This window comes from Mixophyes fleayi, chromosome 3, assembly GCF_038048845.1.
Source record: "Mixophyes fleayi isolate aMixFle1 chromosome 3, aMixFle1.hap1, whole genome shotgun sequence".
In the NCBI taxonomy this organism is placed as follows: domain Eukaryota; kingdom Metazoa; phylum Chordata; class Amphibia; order Anura; family Limnodynastidae; genus Mixophyes; species Mixophyes fleayi.
In genome coordinates, this window is record NC_134404.1 from 291693944 (window position 1) to 291707080 (window position 13137).

A 13137-nucleotide genomic window follows, 5' to 3' on the forward strand; every position below is an offset into this window, starting at 1 on the left:
TTTTAAACCCGCAGTTTAGTAAATATATCCCATAGTGTGCATCTGCATTTTGCTTTGTACTTTCATTCACAGATGGTTTATCTATCTATCTATCTATCTATCTATCTATCTATCTATCTATCTTAGAGATGTTCACTGACCCCCGTGTTCTGGTTAGGGTTTTGGATCTGGATTAACTTAGCTAACCACTACGCCACTGTGCTGTGTATATATATATATATATATATATATATATATATATATATATATATATATATATATATATACACACACACACACATATATGTATATATACACATATATATATACACATATATATGTGTGTATATATATATGTGTATACACATATATATATATATATATATATATATATATATATATGTATGTGTGTGTATATATGTGTATATATATATATATATATATATATATATATATATGTGTGTGTGTATGTATATATATATATATGTGAATGAGTTCTCTGTACAGCGCTTCGGAATCTATTGTGCTATATAAATAAATGGTGATGAGATATATATATATATATATATATATATATATATATCTCTATCATAGGTACAACAGAACGAAGGCGCAATGGTGATATTAACAGATAATGCTGAACAAGGTGGGTAAAATGTAAATAAGCATATGGATTCAGTTCAAATCTCTGGGTTGGTATTCAACAAGATATACAAATAATCCAGTCTTAATCCAAATGCAAGACAGAGTGACCAATCATATCAAACATGAACGTGCAGAATACCACTCTGATAACAGGGTGGAATAGAAAAGTTCAAGTGCAACTTATACAAGCTTTGCTAGGCCGCTGTGACACAGCTTGCAACGCTTCAATCAATTGTCATCAAGGGACAGGAATATGCAGGAGGTGTATAGAATAATGCAGTTCATCAGATAATAATACAAATCAATAGATGAAGGCGTACCAGAGAGTAATATAAAACCAGCTTATCTGTATCGGGGTCTCCAGGAGGGAATCACAGCTCCGCCTAGTGAATCAGGAACGGACAGACAGCGACCGAATCCATATGCTTATTTACATTTTACCCACCTTGTTCAGCATTATCTGTCAATATCACCATTGCGCCTTCGTTCTGTTGTACCTATGACATTTCATTTTCGGCCTTACAAGCCAGAGTTTTGAAGGAAGGCTGCCTCCTCACATGGAAGAGTTGTATATGTGGGATTGAATTTGATTACTTTACTTATGCAATACTGTCTTGAGCGCCAGTGTTTACATCTTGCTTTCTACATATATATATATATATATATATATATATATATACACACAATAAAAAGATCTATTTAATATTTTTTTTAAATAAGTTAAAGTTATTTCACAAAAAAAGGAAACTTCAAGATATGTAATATATCTATAAATAATTAAATTAGTATTTTGATAAATTAAATAAATGAAATGGGGATGCATAAATTGTGAAAGCAGTGCTAAGATGCTAAGATCACTTTAAACTCAATCAGAAATTAAAAAAAAAACATAATAATTTTACAAATTAATATAAGTTTTAATGTCTCTATAGTGAAATAAAATATAATTATTATAAAATAGTCAGTGAAAATATTGAAATTATTATAATTAATCAATTTACATTAACATTAATCAGTAGCCCACAGCTCGTTAGTTTCCCGTGCAGCAGTATAAAAACGGAGTAACTTTGTACCTTGGCAAAATCATGCTGCTTTGGAGGGGGAGGTAAATTTAAATGTGGAGACAGATTTTAAATTTCAGTGTAAAAATTAAACTATCAAGTATTTGTGTGCTACATGAAAAAGTAGCCAATATTTTCCTTATATGTAAAAAAATAAACTATTTTTGCACACCTTGCATTATAACATGGTTTGTCCAGGAGCAAACTTATTCCTTTGTTTTTTGTTTTTGCTTTGCTCTCCTTAATGACACAGGCCCATAGTGTATATTAAGTAGACCACCAATAATGATCAAAATCCAGTTGTACTTTCATGCCACTCAAGTAATTATTACTGAAACAACATATTCTTACTAACTTTTATGTAAAAAGAGTTATTTGTATATTGCTTGTATCCCAAAATTGCTGCTACTCAATTTCTACTGATATTTAGTCCATTCTTGTACGTAGATGCTTACTTTTTTATATTTATAGGCACTTAGAAATTGACTGTGTGAAGGCATAATCATGAAAAAGAGTATTTTACACTTCCATATAGCTTTAGGTTATTCTGTTAAGTTCTTTTGTAATTAAGTCCTCAGTAATCACTGTACAAACCAATAAGACTGGTACAATTACGTCTTTTACTGGCTTGAATATTTAAATATAATAATATTGTATTTATTTTTTTATTTGATACATTAACTGTATTGACATTCCATCTTGGATAAGATAATGATTGCTTTGTGTTTGTGATAACATGCAGTGTGATGTATGATTTTCCCACTATATGCTGCCAGGAGTAGAGATTAGGAACATATATAAATAATGTGATTATTAAGTAAGGAATGCTTACATCTTAAATACGCAACATTGTAAACACATTAGTCTTATCTCATTTCAGACATGTCATATCCGTGTCCTTGTGCTTGGGACTATATAACCAGTCCTAGGTCAGTCCTCTGTCTCTTCTCTCTTTCCTTCATACCCTTCAATACGATACATCATGGCCGCAGGGGTATTTTTCAGCGTTTTGGTGGCTCTGTCTGTCTTGTCAGTTTTTGTGTCTAGTGAAATGCTTGTTGGAGGTCTGGAGAAGGATGATCCTAGTGACCCAGATGTCATAAAGGCTGCCAAGTTTGCTGTTAATGCGTTCAATCGGCAATCAAGTCAAGAATACTTATACAAACTGGCGAAGATTGTGTCAGCTGAATCCCAGGTAAAATACAAATATGGTGAATCTTGTATCTTTTCTGCTAATAATCACCACCAACATTTATATATTTATTCCCATGTTACCTTTTATCTTCTGTAGCACATACTTCCCAAATAATGCACCCATAAGGGTTCTAGTGATGTAGGTTAGATAAAGCCTACGAGCTCTCCATGTTAAACAATGCAGTAAGAGCATCATTACTTGCTGCTACCGGCCATCCATACATTCTAGAAAATTTAGCTTCATAGCATGGATGCAGCAAGAGGAGCAGATACATCAATCCAACATGAATACAGCTGTAAATCACCTCCCTATAAAATGTGCATTCTGCTTGGGTACTCCCCAGGATTTATAATCCAGAAACCATTGGTTCATATCTTGCACTGATGAGAGCTAATAAATGTGAAACAACTGTATACAAGTTGGGGAGAAGAATAATTCTATGCAAACATTAACCCAACCTCTGTAGGGTACAATCTTAAATATAACATATTTCTGCAGATTTTAATGCATAATTACTATTTAGTTGCTGAATATTAAAAAAAAACATGACTATGGCTTGTGCAAAACTTTGGTATTTATTAACACCTCCTTTGGCAGAAATCACAGTTTTCAAATGGATCTTATAGTCAGTCTTAGTATTCTTGCTTTAGTAATTGAATCCCACTCTTTCTTGCAGTTTTCTTCTTGGAATCACCCGTATGTCGGAGATCTCCCCAAAGTGACTTTCAAGGCAAAATTTGCCTTGATAGCCATTGCTGTTTTAAATTTTCCCTGCAAAATCGCAGAATATCTGCAACTTGCAAAATCCGCTGCTTAATACATTTACCCCCTGGACTTTGCAATTCGATCCTACACTTCTCTGAAACAGCTTCCTTAAAAAGTTCAAGATCCATCAAATTGCAAGGGGATCTCCTGTGCATGACACTGCTTAGGTCATTCGATGGATTTTAGTAGGAATTGAGAACTGTGCTCCTACTGGGCCATGTCAAGATTTTGTTTTTCCTTTTCTGAAACCATTTCTTGGTTGACCTGGATGTGTGCTTTGGATCATTTAATAATGTTGGAAGATAAAATTCCTCTTTATCTTCAGCTTTCTGAGGGAGGCCAGCAGGTTTTGTGCCAAAATATCTTAATAATAAAAATTATGCCTTCTATCCTGTCTAGGATAGAAGGCAGCTGAAGAGATGTAGCTCCAAAGCACAATACTGCCACCACTATGCTTGACAGTAGGTATGGTGTTTTTTGGGTGATGACCAGTGCCCAGCATATCTTTCTATTAACCAACACAGTCCCATGGTCACTATATACAATTAAGTCCTCAGCATAACTGATAACCTCATGTCACTAAAGTCATATGGCCACCAAATGTAGCATTACGCCAAGCACTACTGCCACATGCCTGCTAAAGTCACAGATACACCAAATACAAGTGTGTGTCCACCATAACTGCTTTATGCCCAATACATTCTGACCTGTACATTATAACAGCCTCTTGCTCATCAGTCACATACCCACCAGATACAGCTCTGGCTGCAATTTAATTATGGTAGGGAAGAGGCAGTTTTGCAGGGCTTAGGTACAACCATGTGCCAAGTACAGTCACTAGTCCAACACAGTCACAAGCAAACCATAGTCACTTAAATGCCCACCATATCTGCTTCCTGACAACCACAGTCAGTCTACTCACTAATGCACTGCCCAGCTGCATATTGTATGGTTAATAAATAACTTTATAGTAATTGTGTAATAATAATTTTTATATCAGTAACTTAGAGGGTAAATCTTAGAATATTAGTAACAAATAAGTTAGTCTACTTCTTATATGTCTACAGAAAAGTAATAGAGCTCTGTAAGCAATGTACGGGAGGAAACATTTCTAACGGTAGTTCAGGTAGATTAAGTAATTAGGTTGTTGTTAGATGGAGTATTTCATTAGATAGGTTAGAGCAGAGCTAGCTTCTGTGTGTGTGAATTACCATAGGCTAGAGGGTTTATAAATGTTTTATGGAGAAAAGTTTATATATGTTGGTTGGTATTCGTATTTTGGGATGAAGGTAGTGGTTGTGTGTACTCAGGCATACTTGTCTACAGTTGCAATTTTCTGCACCGTAAATGGGAAGCATGTTTTTTTCGGATGAGGACATGACCTAATTTATTTCAATTTGATACCATAATGTTCATTAGGTTGACAGGGTTAAAATGTCGACATTGCGAAGGTCGACAAGTTGTAAAGTTGACAGTCACAATGTCGACAAGGAAACATTCACACCTGAAAAAGTTATTTACTTATTTTAAAAACGAGCGAGCACACCCAAAAAGTAAAACTAACTCTAGTGCTGCCGGCCTCGGCTGTTATCTGTAAAATTGGGGGGGATAAAAACCAGCAGCATGGGGCTGAATCCCCCCCCCCCCCCACCGCACACATCGCCCAGGACAAACCAGCCCAGTGCTGATATTCCCAAACTCCTTACATACAACTATACAACTCAGCATCAGGCTCATTATGGGTAAAATATGGGCAGGCTGATATTGAATGGAAACAGAAGTGAAATAAGTCACTATATAATTAGGGCTCCGATGCCTCCCATGTTTTTCATCCTTAGACAGTTTTTGTCACTGGAAATCTTTAGCTTAAAATGCTTCAGTTCCTTGAATTCATACTCTTGATGCAGGCAGAGAAAATTAATTGGAGTGTCATGTTATTTTGGTGTATTTGGTGTAAATATAAAATATGGTGTAGAGCAGTGGTTCCCAAGATTTTTCAGTTCCTGGCACCCTTAGGTGTCTCTATAATTGTTTCAAGACACCCCTCCAAAATAATTACTGAGTATTCCCATTTTATAAGTAGTTTGGTCAAAATAACATAATATGTATTTAGGGCAGAACAGAACGGTGTGTTTGCAAAAATAATACACATAAATCCAAGACAAAAAAATATTTTTATATATTTTTTCAATTATATTTCTGTCAAAGAACAATTTACAGCTATTATTGAGAGGAATAAGTTCAAACAAATTAAAACAACAATAAGTACAAAATCATCACACTACCCCTTCATGCTCACTCTGCCCCTTCACCATTACACTGTGCCGCTTAATGCTCAACACTGCCCTTTCACCATTACACTGGGCCTCTTCTTACTCAAACTGCCCCTTCACCATTACACTTTGCCCCTTCATACTCACTCTGCCCCTTCATCATTATACTTTTCCCCTTAGTGCTCAACACTGCCCCTTCACCATTGCACTGTGCCCCTTCTTACTCATACTGCCCCTTCACCATTACACTGAGCCTCTTCATGCTCACACTGTGCCCCTTCATGCTCGCACTGTGCCCCTTCAAACTCACACTGCCCCTTCACCATTACACTGTGCCCCTACATACTCACACTGCCCCTTCACCATTACACTGTGCCCCTACATACTCACACTGCCCCTTCACCATTACACTGTGCCCCTACATACTCACACTGCCCCTTCACCATTACACTGTGCTTCTTCATAGTCACACTGCCCTTCACCATTACACTGTGCATCCTTAATGCTCACACTGTGCGCCCTTCATGCTCACACTGCCCTTCACCATTACACTGCCCCTCCTTCTTTCTTTTTCCCATCCACCGCTCTTTCCTATCACTATTTCCCCTCTGTTCCTTTACTTACCTTACTTAGCCTTCTTTCTTCTTTTTCTTCTGTCTTCTTTCTTCCAGCTCCTCTCTGCGCAGCTCCTCACTAAATATGTCAGACATGATGATGTCACGCCTGATATTCAGTAAGAAGGGAACAGGGAGGAGTGAGGGGGGAGGAGGATGGTGGGTCTTGGGCACATCCGGATTGGTATTATTATTATTTTTGTCCTGGCCACGGCACCCCTGTGATGGCGCACAGTGTTAGTGTAGAGTTTTCCTTGATTTGGTGCATTACTAATATGGACAAATATATTATATGTGCAGTGAAAATAAATTATGAGCACGGGGATGAGGGTAAAATGTAGATATTTTATTCAAAGACCTGCGCCCAAAATATAAAATTTAGTATTGCTTGGAGTTTACTGTTCAAACAAGCAGAACTCTTATTGTCATTTGCATGCACTGGTAAGTTAACAGGCAAGGGTCATAAACAGCAGTTGTGTCTGTTTGAACCAGTCAAGCAGGATTAGTGTACAGGAAAGTTACATAGATCATATGTAGTTGAACAAAGTCAATTGATCAGACAAACAGCACATCTGAAGTAATACATTAGATTTAATGTTATCATAATAAACTACAACCAAAGTTAGATTTTACGTTGTGAGTGGAGTTCTTCTTTAATAAGTGTAGACAGTGGGAGGATGGGATTTGACTGGTTTGTACAGATAATAAATATGTAATTGGGATTATCATCAAAGTTAATAGGACGGTCCAAAAATTAGTAATATAATTATATTCAATGATTAGTAATTTTAGGAAAACTGTAATCTTTTCTTTTCATAGGTTGTTGCTGGAGTACGCTACGTTTTGCAAGTAGAAGTTGGGAAGACACAATGCAAGAAAACCGCCACGAGTGACACACAATCCTGTGACTTCATTCAAGACCCAAAACTTGCCCAGGTCAGTCGTTTTGCACAACTAAAGATACAATCAAATATTTGTTTTTGCTATAATTTTTTTAGATAAATCTTATTTAATTTTGAATAATACATTAAGAAAAATCTTTAAAGAAAGCAAAAATGTAAAGCGAAAACCTTGCTGGGATTCCTTGAAGTGAAGAAACACACACACACGTGTACACACACACACACACACACACACACGTGTACACACACACACACACACACACACACACAAACAGGGATAGTCTGCACTCTCCAAACACATAATTAATGCTGTACTAAGTACTTTTCTATATTAACAAGAGGGAATGTTAGTTCCACATATTGCAATATATGTTAAGCTGACCAACTCACGCCAAAGTCTTCCCATTCTGGTCAGTCCTACCATGATCAAATGCTATGCTTTTTAATCTGGGCTAAAGGCTTACCGGGACACAGCTTTTATAGGCAAGTGTTTCCCAAGCACTAGCAGCCATGGGAAACCTGGGACTCACCTGACACAAGTTGGAATTAATTCATGTACACAATGAATACTACTGTACAGTAGAATACAGTAGAATACAATAAAGAGAACTGACCTTGGTGCTTTTCTCGAGCAGGGTGAGAAATCCTGCTAAAAAATATATACCCAGACAGAGTGGCACTCAAAGATTTAAATCAAGTAGATATAGTGTCAAAAATCCATTTTTTATTTCTTAGTTTCTGATGTTTCAGTTACACCTGAATTTTCATCAGCGATAGTATCATTATAAAAGTTCACTTGTAACTAAAACATCAGAAACTACGGATTAAATGGATTTTTGACAATATATCTACTTGATTTAAATCCATACACACAATTTAGAATTAAGCTTTGGCTTAGAAAAATTTGAGCTTGATGGACTTTTGCAACCTTACTATGCGCATGATTCATTTTCAACCACCACTTGCGAGCCTACTTCTTCAATGGTTTAAAGGGGATGGGAGGGGGCGACTAACATAGACAATGTACAGTAAGGGCGTGCCAAGGTCGAACGTATCCACATGCGAATGATTCAAGTTCAGGGCGTCTCTGAGATGCATGTTTTTTAGCCATATCACTTGCACCAGCTACAGGGCAGGTGTACGTGACGACAGATAGTGAAGACTACACATATGCATGCCAAAAATGTGTTTACATTTAAGGGAAGCTATAAAAATGCATTTTATATACAGTACCATTAAGAACATCCTGATTTATGCATGTCATGTAAAATAATTATGTTTAAAAGCATATTTTTGATTAGTGGTTATAGTATTAAGCATTGTAAATTTATTTTATAAAATATTTTTTGTTGCATGCATTCTGATGAGACTTTATATTGCACATATGCATGTGCCTATCCTGAACTGTGTTCTTTCCTTCTGCATACGGCAAGTAATGTATAGCCAGAGTGTACTTATACTCAGATTCAAATGGAAACATTTCTTGACATATGCTTGCATTTGAATACGGACGGATGTGCGTGCAAGTTACTTACATTATTTTTAAATACAAGTGTGTGTAGCTATAATATGAACCAATAAATATTCTTCAAAATCAAGAAAAAATTGTCTTAGGTCCACCAATGCCGCAACCATTTTTAGTGAGGTCACATTCCTTTACCAATATGCCACCTTTATCTGATGATAATCATGACTGTCTTGCGAAATTTTTGCCTGTCAGCGGATACAATCCACCAACTAATAATGTAGGAGTAATCAGATGAACACTAAAATAAAAAGGCAAGTAGTCTTATATCAGAAGGAAAGGCAGAAAGAATACTTAGTGCAGGAAGAAATGGTCTCCCGGATGCTGCCACCAAAATCACACCCCATGGCTTCAGTCATACCCAGTAGGTGGCTCCCAGCACTCTCATTGGTGGATAGTGCTGGCCATTCACCAATGAGAGTGTAGGAAGCTTGTGAAATGAATAGTTCTGGCCGTTCACCAAATCTCTGTGAACTATCTATGTACGTACGTACGTACGTACGTACGTACGTACGTACGACTACTTCTGCTGGAGATGAAGATGTAATGCATAGCCATCATGTAGGTGGAGATCCCAACACACAGATTGAACGGTGTATAGCGCCAGTGATTCCCTAGAGTTGTGGAAGCAGACTACTGAGAATGGCTTCCTGTCGAGGTGAACCTTCATCTCCAGCATGCTGTACACCAGAGTGGAAACAGTGGAGTGCAAAGTAATTCATTTGGGTCTGCATAGTGTCACCAGCAGAAATTTGGGCTCTCTGGATAGTAAAGTCATCAGAGATATGATGGTCTACACACTAATTTGGGGGTTTGCATTGTATTGTGGCTTCCAGGACACGGTCTGTATGCCGTGTATTTTGCATATTGGTCACTAGGATCTGCAAACCTACAAAAGAGAATGTAGTCCCCTTTAATGGTGGTCAATGCCACAAACTGTAAAGTGGATGTGCTCCGCGAAATGTTCTTGGCAGATAAATAGGAGCAATTTTACAGTGAGTACCCACATTTTGTTCAGTTTGCGAATCTTAGTTTATTTTATAGTTATATGTACAGTACTTCAGAATAGGGCAAACAATGTGAGAGAAGAGTGATATGTGAAGTGAATATTTATAATATAGAATGTGCAATGTTTGTAAAAGTGCTAATTAATTTATTTCAATCTTCCAGACTTTATTCTGCACATTCACAGTGCTGGATGTTCCATGGGAGAATGAGGAAGGTCTTCTATCATCTTCCTGCAAGGCACAATAATAGAAGATGTTACATCGGGTGGATGTTCACTTTTCAGTCATCAGTTATCTCATTTCAAGTACATACACTTCTAAAATATAATAAACTGTAACAACTTGTGCTTTTGATATGATATTATTAGCATTATATATTTTTATTCCAACTTTTAATGGCAAAAAATAAATAAATGCACACCAAAAAATGCTTACTTAAATTAGTAAAACATTTCAGAATAAATAATACAATGCATTAGAAACAATCATTTAAATAAATTGTCCAGAAAGGTGGGGTTGATATACAGGCAAAGAGTAGGATACTGTGACAGACAGCAAAGCATTGTAAACCTACAATTCACTTACAGAGTATTTATGGGTATATACAGAGAAATATTACATTGATTTAGAAACAGAAAGACATACTGTAATATATATATATATATATATATATATATATATATATATATATATATATATATATATATATATATATATATATGTCAATAAGCATATGTTTATCACAGAAAACAAAGTGGAGATAATTTACGAAGTGAAAAACAGCTGACGCACAGTCCAAAATCAGTGTTGGTCCCACCATTCCACCAAAGTACACAGATGTGCAGAACAAGATGACATTTAAAGAAAAACACAGGCCAGTAGGACATATAGTACAAGACAGGAGTTGGTTTCAAAGTATGGTGCACCTAGTTTCACAGAGAAATGCCTAAACAAGATCTCCTTTTGCAGAGCATGGCTATTGATATACAATAAAGTGGAAGTGACAGCACAGTTCTCTGGATGTGTTTTGCTGTGCGGAGGGGCACATAGCCTTTTCCACTCCACAAAAGGACTGAATTTTGCATCAGCTCAGAACAGCTGTCTTTTTACACTTTAGCAGGGAAGAGCATTTCTGAACCCTGAATAATGTAATAAAAAGCTTCAGACACATGAAGGTGCCACATGCAATGAAACAGTCATCAACATGACTTACTCCAAGCAATTTGGGGAGATGTTGAAAGAGTCATTAGAAGAGAGTAGAAAGTGCGTAAAATTAAATGTGCCCTTGAAATCAGTCTCTCATGGTCCTGCTCATCATACTTGGTCAATTCTCAACTCCAGGTGGATTGTGCTTAGATGTCATCAGGTTAATACTGTTAATCTACAACTAAGAAAATTCTACTTATTAATATACTGTACATTTACACATTTCACATGGTCAACTCTGTAATTGCCTTATCATTCCCTCCATTGATCATAATCATCTTATTCCACCAACTATAATCCTTAAACTTTATGGAGGCTTCTATTTCTCATATAACTTCTGGTATTGGTATTGGGGATTCTCTTGCACCTCAACCTATTTAAAATGAGTAATGTAAGGGTATTCTGTTACATATATCAATCATGCTAAATAACACAGACCAGAGATATTAACTAAAAAGTAAGAATATGTTATTTCACTACAAATAGAAAATACTCTTTTTAGAATGTGCATTTCTACTTGACCAGCAAACATTTGCTCAGTCATATTAACACAATGTAATAAAATAAGGTCTGCTGGCTACTAACCTTTAGGTGCCATCCTGGCAAAGAAGCCAGAAAGCAGAAGAGAAACATAACAGATTAAATGTTCTCATCAATAGTGAAGCTCTAAATCCCTTCTAGGACTGGGCAGGAGGGGGCATTATTCTCTGAGGCCTACTTCAAAGAGTCACGTCTTCCAATTGTCGTTGATCTGGTAATCCATGGTGTAGGTACAGGGAGATAGGCTGGATAGTTCATATCATCCAATATTGTTGGTATGATTCCGAGTGGCTGACAGTGTGATGCATGTACCCAACCAGAAAATACTAGCTTTACAGCAGTAGTTGTGGTAATATCTGATAAGGCCCTTTCCACTGGGATATCCAGTTTTCCTCTGACGGACTTGGATCATTACTCAATCACCTGCCAGAACTAATTTAGAAGGTCAAATTTATTCATCACAAAGAAGCATGAATGCTGCAGACTGAGACTATCTAAAAGTGCACTTTTAGATAAAAGTAAATAAATCAAATGAGAATTTTTTGAAAACATTATTAAATAAATAATGTTGCAAGTACATGCTGTATGGCAATATAATTTCTAGAAATAAAAGGTAGACAAAGTGATTACATTTTGGGAGGTGATAAGAAACAGGTAGAGAACATCTTAACTGATAAAACTGAAGGGACTGAAAAATCATTATGGAAACGCAAGAAATATAACAAAATATGTAAATATAAAAGCAAAGATTGAAGCTGAAATATGGACAGCAAGTCAAATCCTAAACAGTTTTGAAGTACATAAACAGCAAAAAGAATAAGGCTTGGTCCACTAAATGATACAGAATGTAAAGAATCACAGAATATAAAAAAATCTGATCTTTGAAAACTATTTTTTCTCCACAAACACAAAGACAAAAATGGCAGGAATTAGTTTATGTTGCCATAACCTATGCAGACAATGGAATCTCTCGCAATTTAACAAAAAAATATTTCGGAGGCAGCTGAGCAACAGTATTTGGAAATATTCTGAAAGATGCAATTCTGAAATTTATTGTAGAAAATAATTTCACAACAGAGTCAACTTTGTTTTATGAAGGACTGGTCATGCCTAACAAATATGATTAGCTGTTATGAGGAGGTAACTTTTGTTAGATCTAAAATTCTGATCCAAGTTTCCCTGTGGTGTCAAGTATATCTGGAAACGCTTCAATCAGCTGGAGAGAATTGACACAGACCAAGTTCAGTATACAAGGAATATTCTCTGATTTATTGATACAAAGATACAAGTTTGTATAGCCTACTGAATAAATGAATCCTACGTCATAAGCATACAATAGTCTATGGGATGCGCTGCTGATTAACTTTCTCACATATTCTTGAGGTGTTTACTTTCGCCCCCTTCTAAGGACAGATGAGTTTATTG

At 36.2% G+C, this 13137-nt stretch overlaps 1 protein-coding gene across 1 annotated transcript; it reads left to right on the top strand.

The window, feature by feature from the left end:
- The first annotated feature begins 2609 nt into the window (after positions 1 to 2609).
- Positions 2610 to 10325, top strand: LOC142142980 (cystatin-2-like). The gene is made up of 3 exons (XM_075200723.1): positions 2610 to 2880; positions 7352 to 7468; positions 10130 to 10325. Exons 1-3 carry the CDS (start codon positions 2668 to 2670, stop codon positions 10211 to 10213), a joined length of 414 nt encoding a protein of 137 aa, XP_075056824.1. The 5' UTR covers positions 2610 to 2667; the 3' UTR covers positions 10214 to 10325.
- The last annotated feature ends 2812 nt before the right edge of the window (positions 10326 to 13137 follow it).